The sequence below is a fragment of the Chanos chanos genome, chromosome 2, assembly GCF_902362185.1.
Source record: "Chanos chanos chromosome 2, fChaCha1.1, whole genome shotgun sequence".
Taxonomy (NCBI): domain Eukaryota; kingdom Metazoa; phylum Chordata; class Actinopteri; order Gonorynchiformes; family Chanidae; genus Chanos; species Chanos chanos.
The window spans coordinates 48926764-48945025 of NC_044496.1; the positions used below are offsets into that span (position 1 = coordinate 48926764).

General features: G+C 39.6%; 4 protein-coding genes across 4 annotated transcripts; 2 read left to right on the top strand and 2 right to left on the bottom strand.

Moving 5' to 3' along the window:
* Positions 1-318: 318 nt before the first annotated feature.
* LOC115804995 (N-acetyllactosaminide beta-1,3-N-acetylglucosaminyltransferase 2) lies at positions 319-1755 on the top strand. The gene has a single exon (XM_030765481.1). It carries the CDS (start codon positions 319-321, stop codon positions 1753-1755), a length of 1437 nt encoding a protein of 478 aa, XP_030621341.1.
* Positions 1756-2396: 641 nt separating this feature from the next.
* On the bottom strand, positions 2397-4490 carry eif1ad (eukaryotic translation initiation factor 1A domain containing). The gene is made up of 5 exons (XM_030792800.1): positions 4376-4490; positions 3749-3866; positions 3500-3608; positions 3309-3417; positions 2397-3131 (listed from the first exon to the last, which is right to left on the bottom strand). The coding sequence occupies exons 2-5, from the start codon at positions 3833-3835 to the stop codon at positions 2903-2905; spliced, it is 534 nt and encodes a 177-aa protein (XP_030648660.1). The 5' UTR covers positions 3836-3866; positions 4376-4490; the 3' UTR covers positions 2397-2902.
* Positions 4491-4709: 219 nt separating this feature from the next.
* Positions 4710-12697, bottom strand: ctsf (cathepsin F). The gene is made up of 14 exons (XM_030792812.1): positions 12305-12697; positions 11541-11660; positions 11022-11103; positions 10505-10563; positions 10153-10225; positions 9763-9876; positions 9162-9310; positions 8450-8546; positions 8264-8344; positions 8058-8177; positions 7758-7822; positions 7036-7126; positions 6310-6368; positions 4710-6006 (listed from the first exon to the last, which is right to left on the bottom strand). Exons 1-14 carry the CDS (start codon positions 12551-12553, stop codon positions 5932-5934), a joined length of 1434 nt encoding a protein of 477 aa, XP_030648672.1. The 5' UTR covers positions 12554-12697; the 3' UTR covers positions 4710-5931.
* Positions 12698-14586: 1889 nt separating this feature from the next.
* LOC115804997 (seipin-like) lies at positions 14587-17406 on the top strand. The gene is made up of 8 exons (XM_030765482.1): positions 14587-14888; positions 15129-15210; positions 15475-15618; positions 15887-16021; positions 16299-16396; positions 16489-16618; positions 16837-16945; positions 17147-17406. Exons 1-8 carry the CDS (start codon positions 14587-14589, stop codon positions 17404-17406), a joined length of 1260 nt encoding a protein of 419 aa, XP_030621342.1.
* Positions 17407-18262: the final 856 nt, after the last annotated feature.

Consider the following 18262-nt stretch of genomic DNA (forward strand, 5'->3'; position numbering starts at 1 on the left):
CGTGGTAAATTATTTAAACCTAATTTCATATTTTGTTATGTAGCTCATCGAAGCTGTCCGGCAGTATAAAGTTTCGGTAAACGTATGCAGGTAAAATATCAGTAATTTTAAAGCCAAAATATGAATCTAATGAAAATGAAGTCGTTAATCTTATTTGAATGGCTTAACATTAGTAAACATTTGTTTTATTACATTTCAATGAGTATGTCGATGTAATACGTTCACGGTCATTATAATAACATATTAACATATGATGTTCTTCAGACAAATGACGAACACCATTCTCCCTCACTGATCCTCTTTTCTCTTCCTTAGTTGATGGCTCCATGTCTTTGTCGATGTCGGTGTAAGTTGCTGCTGTGTATATGCTCGCCGTGTATACTGCTGACTTGCCTTTTTATTTATGTGGTGCTGGCAGTGTGTTTCTCAATGGCACCATCCATTTCTCCCATCGGAGCCAGTCGTCCACTCCCACTCTACTTTGCCGCTACTGGTGCCAGCAAAGCTGGTTTTCTGGCCTCTTACCCTTTAAATGACTTCTGGAAAAACTACCTAGACAACAGAGCGATGTGGAACTGGTTGCAGCATATTATGGATCGCCTCCACAATCCCATCCTACATTCCAACACAGCAGGGCGGAACAATGTTTTGTCGTTGGGTGATTTGTTTCCTGTTTTAGGGAAGCTGAAATGTAAACAGGATCACAGCATGACCAAATTTATGTCAGATTTCCAAGCTATGCCTCGTCAGATACAGGACTTTGTTTCATCCATGCACTGCAGGGACTATCCACTTCTCATAGACCAGCCAAGGGTCTGTGCCAGAAGGCCAGACTTGCGTGAAGCGGCCCCAATGTTGCTACTGGCCATAAAGACCCAGGTGCATGACTTCCAGAACCGGCAGGCGATACGAAAAACCTGGGGGCGATCTGGATATGTGAAGGGACTAGTGGGGAAAGGAGGGATTGTTCGCAGGGTCTTTCTGTTGGGGAACAGAGAACAAGATGAGCATCTCTATATAGACGGGCTTCTGGAGATGGAGAGTCAGAGGTATGGTGACATTATCCAATGGGATTTCCAAGATACTTTCTTTAACCTTACACTCAAGGATGTCCTGTTCTGGCAGTGGTTCTCCATGCGGTGTCCACATGCCCGATTTGTATTCAAGGGTGATGATGATGTTTTTGTGAGGACGCCAGCTCTGCTTGACTTCCTTCAGTCAGAGGAGGTGAAGGCCAAAGTTTCCAATTCATCCGGATCGGCGGTAAAACTAGAGGACTTTATCATTGGTGACGTAATCATTTCTGCTGTCCCGGTACGCAAAAACTCAACGAAGTATTACATTCCACAAACATTTTATGAGGGCTTATACCCACCATACGCAGGCGGGGGAGGGGTGGTTTATTCTGGATCTCTTGCTCTGCGGCTTCTCCAGGTGTCAAAGAGAGTACACTTGTTTCCAATTGATGATGTCTATTTAGGGATGTGTCTCCATAGGCTTGGGGTCTCACCAATTCATCACCCAGCCTTCCTTACCTTTGATTTCCCTAAGAAGGAGAAAAAGGGTCCCTGTGCTAACCACACCATCCTGCTTGTCCACAAACGGAGCCCTGCTGAGATGTACGATCTGTGGAACGAGATGAAGTCACCAAGCCTGGAATGCAGAAATGCGACTTTGAGAGTACAGGGGACAGGGAAGGAAAAATCCACCCAGGTTACAGCTGAAAGACTTCCTCATGCAGACTCAATTCTTTGAAGCTTTTGACTGGCATGATTTTAATTCAGACAGACAGTAATAGTTGATCGGGTGACTTGCAAAAACTTTGAATGTGAAAAAGGCCATACAGAGGTTCAGGTCTAGCAGGTTCAGTATTTTTTCCTTGTAAGGAGCTTAACATTTTGAGTGTCATTCCAAAGGGACCTCCTCACCCACGCATTACAGGGGATCTTAATATTTGTCCTAGAACTTCACTGTTCTATAATTTCATACATTGTATTACGACTGTGAATGAAGGAACTGTTGTGTTGATTGGTTGTGAACTATACTCATCCTTTGTACTGTTTGATGCAGTTATGGGTCCAGATAGGAAACATGCAATGCAGCGATACCGAAGTATAATTAGTATGTTTCTTAATGTTTCTTATAATGTGTGTTAATATTACTATTAAACTTTTACAAATGAGAGTGGATTTCTAACCAGTGTAATTTTTGAGTTTGACACAGTAAAATATGAGCATGGTTAGAGTACAGAAAACAATCACTGCAGACCTATATGATTTTCAACAGGGTCAACTGTAGGCTGACGAAAGCAGTCATGTAAAATACCTAATTTGTTGTTAAGATACCTCACTCATTTTTTAAATACTGCACACTAGTATGTACAAAAAGAAAACCAAATATTTATTACAGTGTAATATTTACAAGAATTAAGTTACAAGCTTTCAGTTTGTTGTCAGAAAAGTCATTTCTGCATAACTGCACTTAAGTAAGAAATTATTATGGGAATGGTTGCTTCAAATTAAGAAATAATCGTTTGAGCTTAATCTTGAAACCATGATTGAGGCATCAGTACTTCTTGAGCAACAGTACTGCACATCTCTGTGCTGGCAGGGCCAGTGATGGTAGAGAGCTCTAGGTTTGGGTTGAGACATTGTAGTCAGGTTTTATACAGTAAATTTACACTTGGTAGTAAGTATACATATAGCAGTGGACTTTGGGGTGGTTGTTGTCTTAAATTTGGATTCCTAATGGAAACTGCAGTCTATGAAACTGAATGTGATTATCAAACACTGTAATGCAACATTTGCAATATCTAAACAATAAGAGGAAATATTCAGGCATTCGATTTAATATTCATCCCCTGACTATTCTCAGTGTGCAGTGTTGAGCTCAACGTGGTATTTTAAGCACCCTCCTCTTCAGCCTCTTCCTCCTCATTTTCATCTTCATCGGTTTCTTCCTCACTCTCACTGTATTGATACTTGGTGCGATTTGTGTTGACAAATAGGTCACTGTCGTCTTCCTCTGAGTCACTATTACCACTCTCTGCCTCCTCCTCTTTGTTTTCTGTCTTCTCCTTCTCTTGTTCTTGGCTTTCATCTGAGGTGTGATTTGCTTGGAATCCTTTTGGCCTGTGTGCAGAAGGTATGTTCACTACACAGATTCAGCACTTATCTGAACAGACTTTCCATGAAAACAAGCCATGTGTATATGCAAGCTGAGTCATGTGAATTCCTCAGCACTACACTCAGAGGAAAGTTGTTTACTTATATTTGAAACTAAAAGCACAACAATAAATATGAGCTCACCAGACACCCTGTTTGTACAGATACTGGATATGGTCCTTATAGAGAATAAAGCTGATTTCTCCTTTGACCTTATCACCCTCTTCAATAGGGTCCACAATCACAAAATCACCTGGAGACAAAAAAACAAACATGGTTAAATACTGCTAAATACAGGCCAAGTGCAACTGAGATCTGCTGAAAAGCACAGATACCTCTTTTGATCCAAATGTTCTTTCGGAACTTTGTGGGCATGCTGATGAGAAACCGTTCTCCACTGTCTGTTACCGCCTCATGTAGGTTATTCCCTGGGCAACCCAGTATCTGAGGGGAAGGAAATAGTGTTTGGTCTATCAATGGTGAAATCAAGCATTCAGAAAAACTCTTTGGCTGCTGTTGAGATAAATACAAGTTTGTCTGCAGAGACTGAATTTTAAAAAACTCAGAGAATCAACAAAACTTACTTTCATGATCTGCTGCTTCTCTGTAGGTGTGACGTAGTCCTCAAGCACCTCCTTGACAACGTGTTTGCGCTTGGTTGCCTGTGACATCGTGGATACAGTTCTCTAGAACTTCTGATTCCTATGGCAGAGTGAATGAGGGATAAAAAACACATATACAAAGTCATCTTTGCGTGCCTCGCATACGTCAGCAACGTAGCACGATTTTTCTAGAAGGACGAAATTTAAGTGCATGAGTGACCAACTAAGCTATTACATGCTTCATAACTATGGATTTAAAATCCAGTTGTTCGCCTGGAACAAAAAGAAGGTAGAAGGTAGAAGGTTGACAGCCTTAGTAATGACCACAGGAACAAAGCTGATAAACACGTGCTGTCAGTCTTAACCACTGAAGTCCGACTACCAAAACAACCCCCGATTCAATTTTCCATACTACATGCTCACTAAACAGTATTTTGAAACATAGTACATGTCTAGACCATGACTCAGGAGAAACGTTCCATAAGTGAAGAGTTTAATATGTAGTACTTTCTTTCTTTTAGCGTGCTAATAAGTTTAGCATAGCTAGCTGGCTATTTAAACAAATCTACCAGCAACGACAAATGTTTCTCAAATGCAGAAATTGCTTACCTTGAAATTCTACATAAACATTTGAAGTTTTTGCCAGAAAGAGCTGTAAAATAAGCATCGAGAGAGCTTTCAAATGTCAAAGCCCTTATATTCTCCTGTTTACTGCAAACGAGGAATCGGTCTGCTGTTGTGGCGCATGTGCTGCAGAGCATTTTGGGTTGTGTAGTCCAAAATGTTGGGCCGCCATCGTCACCACTCTTGGGCACAATGGTGTCAAATACTCAGTCAAACAAAAATACAGGTTTCTTACGTTTTTATGAACAATCACGTATCACGTATTATCACTTCTCATCACCTTTTCACTTTGCAATGACAGAATGACAGAGCACAAAGGTGTGGGAACAAACAAATTTATTCAGCAGCCTGTTTGTTAACCTGTTAACATCCTTCTATAGATGATGACACCATGCAATTCGCTCGAAGGGAATGAAACAATTCATTGTTCATGCCAAGAGAGGTGCACTCAGCAGTAGTTTACAAAATGAGGACGATGAGTTAGATTAACAGCAGATTAATGAGTTAGATTAATGGCATTGACGGAATTACTTTTACCACAACTGTAAGTTTTAATGTTCTTGACTTATGAAATTCTACTTGTGTGACCATGTATATAGTGAAAGCACTGTGAATTATTTGTCATCAAAAACAGCCAGTTTAAAGAGGAAGAAAAGGATATGAATAACGGAATAATCACCAAACACAATGTATCACAATTAGTAGCAACTCACAGTTTATCACCCTTAAAGATCAGTAGCATGTAATGTACTATCATTTAAAATTCGAGCCCATTACAATAGGAAAACATGAATGAGGCCTCTATTTTTCAATACACCCCACAACTAAATACTGTCATATTTTGAGAGAATTCTGTTTTTTTTTCTCATCTGAAAACTATGAAGTTTAAAAACACAGCAAATTAACTATAATAGATAACTGAATAATATTGTTTCAAAATAAAACCCTGTTTCAAAATCATCTAAACATTCGCAATTTTATCTTATAATAGTTAGCTTGGTTAAAACCATCAAGTAAATGATATTTACAAAGTATAAGGTAAGTAGATTATTGACATTCCCTCCATTTGGTTTCTGCTGTATCGTTTGTGTAAATCTCATGTTCCGAATCTACAGTTTAAAGTGTAACAAGTTGTTTTGGTGCTCCATTTTACAGGCTTTCTGCCTCTGTCTTTATAAACAAAATGGGAGGGATAACTTCTGAGAACAAATGCAGACCAAAGTTCCTCATCTTAGTTAGAGTATAACATGTCATACTTACAGCAAATGATGATTAACTAACTGTTATATGATGTAGTTAGTGCATGTTATGAACGCTCCCTTCTCTCTGTATGTGTGTGTGTGTGTGTGTGCGCGCGCGCACGTGCGTGTGTACATGCAAAGAGTGTTATGTTGCTATCTGTATACATACAATGCATTGAGTATGTTCCATTTCGTCTACAGTGTTAACTACTGTATATTTAATCTCTCTCTCTCTTTTTGTATCTGAGCGTGTGTATGTGTGTGACTGTGTGTGTTTGTTTGTACACGCACTGGTGTTCTTTAGTTCACAACTGCAGAGGAACACATCTTGTTGATCCCACACAATCTTGATCCCCTGTACAGATAGTAGTAACCCTGTAACAACACATATATACACAAACACATAAACACAAATGCTCAGTATGCTATTCTACAAACATACAAACATAGTACCTCTATGACTCACAACAATATACAATCAGTCTTATTTAAGTTACTGCATATGAGACCTGTTTTAAAACAGGGCACAATAAATGAACAACTGGCATATAAATAGACTATATCATTTTGCTTTGCTCATTCTATCTTAAAATTCAGGTTGACCCTTCTCACGCTAAAATATGCAGGTCCACCTTTGCAAACCTTGGCTGAGAAGTGTACCACTCCTTTCACTCTCACCTGCTCTCCATAGTCCTCTCCCCAGCTGTTCTTAATGGCCCAAAACGGAACACCATTACCTGTGCACAGGTGCAAAAGACGTCTTTTAACATTCAATCTTTTACAACATTCTGTCAGACACTTCATCCAATCTCAAGGTTACTACAAGTCAGGCATCGATTAAGTAAAACTTGGTAAACTGTCACGTGATCTCAGTGAGGGGCAAGACTAAGTGTTTTATAAATGTATTTCAAAGATTGAGGATGCATTCACCATTACTCTGAACACAAAGCTGAATAGTACATTCTGAGGTTTGAAATGGTACAAGTGTAACATGTAATCACAGCAACTGCTGTGATCTCAACAGTGGGACAAATAAAATAGCACTGAAATCTCTGTATTGCTTTGCATCACACAATCTTTTTGAATTAAAGCATCAGAGTTTGTATGATAGTGACATGTAACACAATAGTGATTTGTTGAAACGCTACATTTCAGTAGTTTGCTAAAGTGGAACACCTAACTGTCTAACAAGTACAAAGACATAATTCTTTCCCTTAACACTATAGCCAAATAAAAACTTTTTAATAAATGTACTTTTAATCAAGGTATTTTGTGGCATTTTTGATTTTGTGATGTTAAAGTAAAATCACTATAAGAGCACTTTTAAACTATGGTCAAACTCTTGGGATTATTTTGAGATTAGAAGGACAGTATTATGAGGTATGTGTTTATCTAAGGTCTCACGTTCTCCATATCCCACAAGCAGAACCGCGTGGTCAATCATCCAAGGGTTGCAGAAGATTTTCAGAGGGTGAGATACTCCCTTCCTATAGAACTAAAGTTGGAGAAGCAAACAAAACTATCACCTGTGGATCTAAGGCATTTAAAATATGGCATAACAGCTGGTAGTTTCGGCAGGGAAAGGTTTTGTTTGTATATATAAGTACTGAGCAAATATTTGGCAGACTTTGGACTATACCAACCCAGAAAGACAGAAACACCCTCTTAACTAAACAATAATAAGATAAAAAAAAAGGAACTGAATAACTCAAAGTTCTTCAATCATATTACAATACATTACATTTATATAGCTGACGCTTTTATCCAAAGCCACTTAGAAGTGGGGAAACAACTCAAGCTCCAGTATAGTGAGAGACCTATAAGTAAGCGCTACGTATTACATCTGTTTAAAAGTGCAAGCAATAAGTGCAAGTTTTCTCTCAAGACAGAGGCAGGAGAGTAGGTAGGGAAGAACACAGTAGGTGTGAGTAAGGCATGTCAGGGTGTTACAGGTGTTAGGCGTTAAAGCCCAAGAGATATAAGATATAAGATATTAGATATAAGCCCAAATGTGCAAGCTAAAATTTGTTATAGTTGTCTTCATGTAATGTTTTCTTTAATGTACATGTTACTGTATGGAAGAGAGAAGAATGGTAAGAATGCTGTTCGGTGATTGTGTACAATACCTGCATTGCAAAAGCATTCAGAGCAGCTGAGACAGGGCCATTCTCTGCCAGCCAGGCAGCAATCTCTGAACAAAATATACAGTAAAGACGGCTGTAAGTGCTTACATTCTATACTTACACGTATGTTTACAGCCTTGACAGAGGCTCTTTGAACTGACGACTGTGTCAAACATTAATTATCAGGTATTTTGAGAAATCCTCATGAAAGTGAATGTCACTTTTGTGACTTTTTAATTCGTACAGTGATGTTTATATTTTCATCTCTCATTATCTTTTCTTCATTTTTACTTCTTTTCTCACCATTCTCATCCTTGGGAAGTTCTACTGAGCTGTTAATGTAGGCTGCCACTTTCCCAGACGAGAAATCACAGTTCTGCTTGTGTCCAGTATAGCTGTAGTCTGTCTCTGTCTCCAGACCTCCTGAAGGGACAATTACTGGGTTAGACAGACAGACATGTTACTGTTACCATTAAGAATTGAGTCATCTTCATTTTATAATTTCTCACCAAGATTCTCAATGGCTTCGTATGCATTTGACGGAAGCCCGCCCCCACAAGCTTGGTCCAGCCTATCACAGTCCACCAGTTCTGTATGGAAAAGAAGAGTAAGTTTTAATGTAAGATGAGCAAGATAAGAAAATAGGTGAGAGTAGAAATTCAAATAAGTATGTTGACACTTAGTGTAATATTTACCCTGTTCTGATAGCGACAGTAATTTTCCAGTCTTTCGAAACCACTGCCCTTCAATATTTCCAGTTACAGAGAATGCCCAGCAAGACCCACACATTCCCTGAAATGTAAATATCATTGTAAGACAAGCCGAATGCAAGTGCGAAAGAACCAAACAGAGGAACAATGCGCAGGGGTGACAGGACGTAAAAGCAAACACAGTCACAGGCTGAAAAGATTAATAATGCTGCAGGAGGTCTGATGTTGCAGGCCGTGTATTAGTCACAGCGGGAATCCCTCATTATACAATCTCTATGGATTACATCACCTCCATTTTAATCACTTTGTTGCGTATCTTCACTTTAAAACTTGGTCATGCTTCTTTTGCGCTTACATAAGACCAGAAATCTGTGTTTTATGTGCCATCCAATCTTGATTACGTGGTTCATCCTCAGCTGAAACTCATATTTTAATTTCATTATTTGCTTTGTCCCTGACGCTTTTGTCTACCTATGTTTATGTTGTATCTTGATAAATATAGAAACAAGCAAATGAAAACAGAAAGTATACAGACTAGTGGCATGTGTACACAGTAAATTTGCCTGAGTCAAATTAACTCTGAGATGAGTGTGAAAACCTATGTGAAACAATATTTAGGTCTCAGAGGATAACAGGGCTATAACTAGATTCATTTACACTTTACCCAATGATTGATTTTCTACTAGTACTTGCTGACCTGGTTCTTCACTGGGCTGACTGCCCCGTGCTCTCTCCAGTCCCAGCTGTCTGGGGCAGGATTACGGGAAGGACTTGCAGGCTTCATTGGCTTCTGCAGGCTCCACTGACTTATGAGGGGGTTGAGATACATCATCCGAAACTCGTCCTCTACACAGAGAGACGGTGTGAACGGAAGAGAGAAAAAGTGAAGTGACATCGAGCAGGTGCTGTTGTCTCTGAACCTCTAGATGGTGCTAGAGCTTCCTATACGGCTATCAAAGTTTTTTTGCATCCCTTTACACCTGAGTATCCATAAACCTATGTGTTAAAAGTTCTCTGCTGTTTAAATCAGCTGGAAAGACAGGCACATTGGGTCGACAGTATGTATTAGTTATGAGCTATGTTATGAGAAGGTATGTGAGGACGGTATGTAGGGACAGTCTGTATGAGTTAAGATCTTTTTTTTTTACCAGACATGACCAGTCATTAATATGATTTTACAGAACTCTCTCCCTCTGTTTTTTTTTTTCTTTTTCTTTTTAAGAGACAAAGATTGTGTTGTTGACTTCTGCATTTCTTCTTATTTATTCTCTCTCTCTCATACACACACACACACTCACCTGTGAGGTCACTGAACTTGGTGATGCCATATTCGGCAGAGCCCTGCTCCAGAGACTGGAGGGTCTGTGCTGTTTTCATGTTCTCTTGGAAAATGCGCAGCCTCTTCTCTGCCTCTGTGGGGATCAACAAGTGTGAAATGAATCATTCAGACGGTGTGCACATTTAACCACACACAGAGAATAATTTAAAAAACACTGAAGACAATCATGACTTAGACATTATGATGCTTTATCAATGATACATACAGTTTCATTTCTGTAAAAATGTATGTGTGTGTATGTGTATATATATATATATATATATATAAATGTATATATGTGTGTGTGTGTGTGTGTATATATATATATATATATATATATATTTTTTTTTTTTTTTGTGAATTTTCTGACCCTCTTGACTGCTGTAGGTTCGGTTGTATTTAACCATGAAGTCTTTGAACTGAGTCAGTAGCTCCACAGACTCCTAAAACAAAAGAACCAAAAATAAAAAGATGGAACAAACTCAGCTGGAACGAGGCACAGCAAATGACAAATGACACACAGACGGTCTGTTCAGAGAAGCATAAACTGACACATATATTATCAGTGTTGGTTTGCTCTTTGCACATATATTACCGTGTTGGTTTGCTCTTAACACATATATTACCAGTGTTGGCTTGCTCTTAACACATATATTACCAGTGTTGGCTTGCTCTTAACACATATATTACCAGTGTTGGCTTGCTCTTAACACATTTATTACCAGTGCTGGCTTGCTCTTATACAGGGGCACAGACACCACCTTTTTGGTCTCCTTGGGAACTGTAGAAGAGAAAAAAAAACTAGCAGATATAAATGCAATTTCAGAGGTACAATGAATTAATGTAAGTTAATACAAACAACGATTTGAGCTAACAGCATGATTTTAAACCTTTGCAGTTCTGCAGTCTAACCATGTAATGTTGTATTGACATTTAACATTACAGGATTCATAGTCTTTTGACAAAAAAAACCTTTTTGGGGTAAAAGAAAATAAATTAATTCCATCAAAACCAAATGAAAATCTGTAAGAAGGGCTTTTGGAAGTTGTCTGAGTATTACATATGTTTGTGTCATTACTGTGTGTGTATCCTTCTCTGCATCCTAATAATCTAGTATCCTAATAACATTCTGTGTTCTAATATGCTGCTGTCCATTGCCATTGTGTCGGCTGTACTCAGCTGTAGTTCTCTATATATACTCCACTGTACCCAACTCTACTGTATGTCTGGACCACTGACCTGCTGGCTGGCACTTCTGTTTGAGCAGTGTGGACTTGCCCTCCCATGGGATGTCCCAAACCTCAAACAAACACACCTCAGTCTGGAAAAGGACAGACAAGAGTTAGGGTATACATTTTTTTGTATGAGTGTGTGTGTTTTTTCAGCCTCTGCCTCAAATTAAATGCATGCCATAGCCTCCACAATTATGTTTGTGTCATGTGTTTTCTGATGGGTCATGAAAATAAAAACAGGAAATACAAAGAGAAGGAGCAAACAGAACAAAGCTGGGGTCTCCATGTTATTTTATGTTGAAATACAGTCATGTGAGGTTTCAGCCACAAGACCTTAGTAAAACATATGGTCACATGATATATGATAGAAGGGTTGAAACTTTCGGTGTGACAAAAATGATCCCCCCTGCTGAAGCTGTGCAACTTCTGGATATTTTCAGTGTTGCTAACGCTCACAACTGTGTAACATTTTACATACTTGTTGCAACAACAAATGGGCTCAATGACTTCTTCTTTGGCATCTTACCTTCAGTTTGTTGGTCTCTAGGAAGAATTCACAGTCGTCAAAAACACCCAGCACTGCAGATTTCTTGCACTGGGTGCTTCCAATCTCTACCATAATACTGTATCTCACTCCCTTAACCAACTACACAGGTGCACACACACACACACACACACACAAACACGTGGAGGAGAGAGAGAGAGAGAGAGAGAGAGAGAGGGGGGATAAATTGTAATAATACGTAGAAAAAGGTAAAACAGAGAGAACGCACACTGCAATGCTCACAGGTTTTGCTTGTGAGTTTAACAGTACGTTGTAATAACGTGTTGTAATTGTAGGCCAGGCGGTCTTTTCGATGTGTTTACATATATATTTGAGACTACTGAGGGCCAACCACAGGACGAGCCTTTGTACAGTTACACTGCGGCAGCAAAGAGCATCAGACCACATAACATCGCACCGTGTTATTAAAACCCCTGAACAACATGTTACTCTTGCTCAATAACAACAGGGCGCGCGGCTGCGCAGCTGAAACGCCGTTTCGAGGTTCATGAGCAATGCGTGAGCTACAAAGCCCTTGAGCCAAACTGAACATAAAGCTTAGTGTGTCGTCTAAATGTTTACGTAATCTAACGAAATGTCACACTCAGAAAAGTACTTTTCATCTCTGAGGATGTTTTGACATTTAACCAACGACAATAATAATAATAATAATAACCCATGACGTAAGTACATGAAAAAGACAGTCAGTGAACAGCTGATCATGATAACAAGCACATTTCTCCTACCTGTTTGTTGGCAGAGATTATTTTACTAACTCTGCGAATATGCATTCCATTAGAAGCCGTGTTATAACGTTGTTCAGCAAATTTGACTGCTTTAAGCAACTCGGGGTCCGATTCGGACAAACCCACTGGTGCCCCAGGAGCGCCGATCAATGGTTGTTTGGAGCCATCCTCTAAACCCAGAACCATTCCAACAACAGCCAGGATAAGGCACAATGTAATGGGGTGACAGCGGCTAAATTTGATGTCCATGTTGTCGAACCTCTTGAGCGGGGTAGGATCGACGTAAATTCAAGGCTTTGTCTTATTTGCAGGTTACACCGTTCGTTGTCCCACTTAAAAATCAAGCCAGCAGGCAAACCGACAACGAATCAGGAGATCACCCGGATTACGAGGGGGAAAACAACGGCACAACGTTGCCACGCACAAATATGGCACTGTAGATAGGGGTGGAGTTTAGGAATAACCCACCAGAAGATTTCTTGAGGGTCACGTACAGTGCATTGAACCAGCGTAAAAACAGCAGGATCATCATATTGAAATATATATATATTTTAGGGACTTTTTTTATTATTTCCAGTTTACTTCAAATTTAGTGTCTAAAATCCCTATATGTTTTTGAGGCGAATACAGAGAAATTTAGCCAGTGTCCTGTTTTGCTCACCTATTTTATTTGCTAAGCTACCTTTTGATACCAGCGTTATCTAAATTATTTAGCAAACGCTGGTATCAAAAGTGACTTTCATTAATTTATTTTTTGAATCAAAGGTCATATGCTTTCGAAATAACATCGTTGCCCAAGGGGATATCTAGATAACGATCCCAAAACATTGTAATAGCTAATTCTTGAAAAGCAGGCTTTGACTTTGTGGCTACACGACAGAAAATTATATTTCCACATTAAACTGTTCAATTTAGAAGAAAAAAAAAGATTGACACAAGAGAATTTGCGAAGAAACTATTCGCTTGCGCAGGTTGCACAAGCGCTTTTCTGGGGAGGAACGAATAATGTGAGATGATAAAAGATCTCGAAATTTCCCTCACTAACATATCAAAATAGGCACAACTGCCTCTTTTTTTTCTAGAAGCAATCGCAGCGTAACTTCTAAGACTGACTCAGTACGCAAGTTAACTTGTGCCTATTACTTTAAGAATTGATATGCGAGACAATAAGTTCACCTAGCTGAGCTTGGTTTCGTTAATGTGAATGCTGTTGACTTTATTTCGGAAGTCGTCTCTCGGAATGGGAGAACGCTGAATCGACGGAAACGTTTTATTTGTGTAAGGCGTCTCTACCGCTGGATAACGGTACATATAATTTCGATTGTTGAGACGTCACGGTGAAATGATCCGCTTTCATTTTGCACATTGCCCAGTGTGTCCGCCGTTTGACATGTCCAGTCTTTTGTTTACAGTGTTATTATTAGTATTATTCAGCAGTTATCGCTTGTAGCCAGTCAAATTCAAGTCACGAGGTTCAGAATTGTTGAACTACTGAACACGATCACATGAAATCATCTACCAGGAGCATGTAGCACATGGCTTTGCTACTGGGTTAAAGACAGGCGTATTAGTGAGGTCCAATAAAGTCTAAATGCAAAATTAGTGAGTATTAAATGTGAATAACCTACTTTATTCTGGTGTATTCCGAATCAAAGCACACTACAAAAGACTGTTGTTTTCAGTTAGTCATCTGATACACTTTTTCACACTTTAAAAGACAATTTGACTCAGATATTTCATAGCTATGCATTTCTCAATAACATTCCTTGTGTTCTCCTTTCACATGCTTGGCAAAAAGCCAAGTTTATGAGAGGCTGCAGTTTTTTAAACTAATATTTTGTTCCATTCTTGACTCATCAACAGTCCTTCTAAGAACGTCAGACGACAACATCATTTTCTGAAAATATCCTTCACGCTGCAGTACTAAGAAGAAATCCCAAGACAGATAAACTATTGAAGAGCAGTACTTCTGTCTTTCTAACCAAAGGGAGATTTTCAAGTAAATCGCAAATTTAGAAACACATGAATAGTTTTGTATATAACGGATGAGGTGAAGACTTCAACGAGTCAATCTCCAGTGCTGAACCGAATGCCCAAAAGACACTGAGATAGTCTTTTATATAACGGATGAAGTGAAGACTTCAACGAGTCAGTCTCCAGTGCTGAACTGAATGCCCAAAAGACACTGAGAAAGAGAGAGCAGGGACGTGAAAGGGACATAAAAAAGGATATACGAGGAAAAAAGACAAAGCAAGTAAGGAGGCTGCAAAAGTGAAGAAGACATGGGAAAAGGTAATAACAGATCACACGACACCATACCTAAGTCGGATCCACGGATGGAGCCCGCGGATGCAGATGTCCCCACCGCTGAGGATTTACGAGTCCAGATTGGAGAGACTTTGCTTTGGGTTCAGGACTCTGTGGTTCAGCTCTACGTGAGGATGAAGCTAAGAGCGGTTCAAAGTGCTGTTCTACTGTGCGTCCTGCTGCTGCTGCTATGGGTGGCTACTTTTCTTTACGGTAGCTTCTACTACTCTTTCATGCCCACTCCAAGCTTCAGCACGCCTGTGCCTTTCTACCTCAGGTGAGTCTTTCTTTGTGTTCTAAGCTTCAGGACACACATTGGTCTTTGAACTTTTCATCATGCAGGAGGGTGGCACTGGTCAGTACTTTATCTCGTATGATAGTTTGTTTAAGTTTACAAAGGAATTCGTTTTTGTTTGTAATGATAGAGTTAACCTTCTATCAGAAATGAGTTAATAAGCTGACGAACTGTGAATTCTACTTGAAGCCCTAATATTTCCCCATTTGCTGTTGACTCCAGGACAGACTGCGGACACCAAGTACACTCCATATGCCCTTTCCCTGTAGCTAATGTCTCTCTGCTGAAGGATGGCAAAAGACAGGTGATCTAATATCTATCTTTGTGCCCTCCCATGTTATCTCTGACATGTCAGTTCTATTTTCAAAATATTCTCTTTAACCAATATCACTCATAGTCTTTTTCTGTTAAAATCGTATGTACCTCTTGCACTAACTTGAAGTTTTATTGCTCACTGAGAGAAAAAAAAAAGATCACAGTAGATTCATAAACGTATTGCCCTTTAACATTTGTGTTCATCTTTGATGTTCAGGTGTGACCAGTCTGTGTTTTTTCACTCCCTCACCAGGTGATGACATATGGCCAGCCCTATAGAATCTCTCTTGCAATGGAAATGCCTGAGTCTCCAACCAATCAGGAGTTAGGAATGTTCTTGGTCAAAATGTCCATTTATACTCATGAAGGAGTGATCATTGATAGTGCTGCACGATCTGTGAGTATATGAGTGTTGAAACATATACGTTTTTAATTCTCCATTTAGATCCTCAAACATAAACATGATTCAGTATGAGGGCCTACAGTTGTTGCAAAATCTTCTGAGATTTCCAAATTTGTGGACAGAAACAGACCAACACACACACCCACATACATCACATACACACACACACACACACACACACACACACACACACACACACACAGCAGTGCCCTCTGTCCCAGTACGTTGCAACACTTCTAAATTGTAAATCATCCTTCCCCAGACAATGTTGCACTACCGCTCCAGCCTGCTACAGACTCTGGGCACGCTGCTGTTCTCTCCTCTCCTTCTGTCTGGAGCCTCTGAACAGAAGCAGATGGTCTATGTGGAGCTCTACCCTGCCTACAGGGACAATTCAGTAAGTTTGGAAAGTAAAAAAAAAAAATCATCTTTTTCATGTACAGGACCAAGTTAAATGGGTCGTTTGGATATAATTACAACAAACATGAGCATACATACCAACAGTGAGAAAAAACAGGTATAAATTTACATTTACATGTAAATGTGGTTTTTTTTTTGGTTTTTTTTTAAAGACTTGTGGAATAATAAATCATATCAACCCTACACTCAACACAAATTTTGTGTTGCTGACTTTTGTATTTCTTCTCTCTCTCTCTCTCTTTCTTTCACTGCAGTATAACCCAACTGTAGGTGCAGTGATAGAGGTCCATTCTCAGCATGTTCAGATTTATAGAGCAGAGCTATACATCCATGCCCACTTCACTGGTATCAGGTGAGCAATGCACACAAGCCTACTAGATGCTTTATTCTGGCCTTTTGTTTTGCTCCAAGTTTCATGTTTGAATACTACAATGCTTTCCACAGGTATTTCCTGTACAACTTCCCCTTAATGTCAGCAGCGGTAGGGGTGATGAGTAACTTTACCTTCCTCAGTGTACTCATCCTTCTCAGTTACCTCCAGGTTACATGGGGAAGACTCTGGCCAAGTTCTAGGGTAAGTGTGGCATACAGATACACAACACTTACCTCTACACTATGTTCCCCCTGCTTCATATGTGCACAAACATTTGAACAATCCTGTATCCCCCCCCCCCGTCTCCCTCTCTCCCTGTCGCTCTCTCTCTGTCCTCTGTGTGTTTGTGTGTGTGTGTGTGTGTGTGTGTTGGGGGGGGGGGGGGGGTTGAATGTTCTTGCAAATCTATCATTTTATAGGTAAGAGGTCAGACCCAGCATAGTCCAAAGGGAGAGGAATCTTCAGCAGAAGTATTGGATCAATCTGAGAATCATACACACTCACAAGGCAACAACACAGTGACCACAGGTACAGCACAACTACAGAACTACTGTAAAGCCCACACTAGCAAAGATGGTTGGTTTGAAAGATTGACAACAAGTGTCTGTAACATAGTGTCTGTGGTGTGACCGAAGATGGTCACTGAATCTCTCACTGTCATTGCATTACTGATCTAGAAAACACTAATTTTCTAGTTTTCTGGGATTTTATATTTTCACCTAAATACAGAAACACACTTGGATTCTCCTATTCTAATGGACAACAATGACGTCAGTAATTCCAATTTTGGTGAAATGGAAGATTCCATTCCTGGTGACACAGGGGAGGAAGAAAGGGAGATGGAGGAGTCCAGTAACCACTCATGCCAGGAGACCATCTCTGAAGCAGGAGTGGAAGACATAGCCTTGAAGCACATACCCAATACCCTGTTTATGCCAGATTCACCAAAGGCACATGATGAGCAAACATCAACCTGTTTAACCTCCTAGCATCAGAAAAAAATGGAAGGAGTGATGAGAATTAAGGCTAAGAAAGAAAACAATGAAGTTATGAAATGCTTTTTAGCTCTTTATGTGCAGGAGTCATGTTGGTACATGCAACTGCCTGGTGATGTACATGAAATAAGTACTCTTCAGGTAATCTGTGATGTGTAATATAGTTTGAAGAAACTGAAAGAAGCAGAATTTCTGAGGGCTACAGTTCTGTGCTGTGTTTTTAGCTTATTAATATCATTAATTAGTTTTTAATTTGTTATCACAAAAAGTGTAATTATTAAATGAGGTGAGCTCTTCAACATGGACAATATGATTTATCTATGTTTAAAAACCTCACTAGACACCCATATTGCTGTACTATTAACCAAACTTGCCCTTTAACCGACATCTTAGAAGGAATTCAAGAATATGGCTTGTGAAGCAGTCTCATTGTTGTGCTCATTGAAACAAGCAGTATCATGCTAAATAAATACTAAGACGAGAAATGCCATCTTGTTATGGTTTGTGTGTGGAAAATCATTTGCATGTATTTACATTTTTTTTTTTCACGTGAGGACCGACGAGACATCAGGACAGACGTCCTTTTGTCTATGTGTCGTTCTCGTCATGTGCAGTTATTTGTTGTATGTAGATACTGAGAAGAAATCCATTACACAGAGCTAATACGACTCATGCATGTAAGCTGTGTCCTAAATAGTTTCCACTTGATTTAAGAGTCGTTCCTCGACAACTGCTTGCCGTTACTGTTGCAGGTGGCCTACATAATCATTGGCTACTCATAGTAGCTTACACAGGGGTTACCCTCGAAGTCGACAGGACGTTTTGGAAATTTACAGATGACGCGTCATAC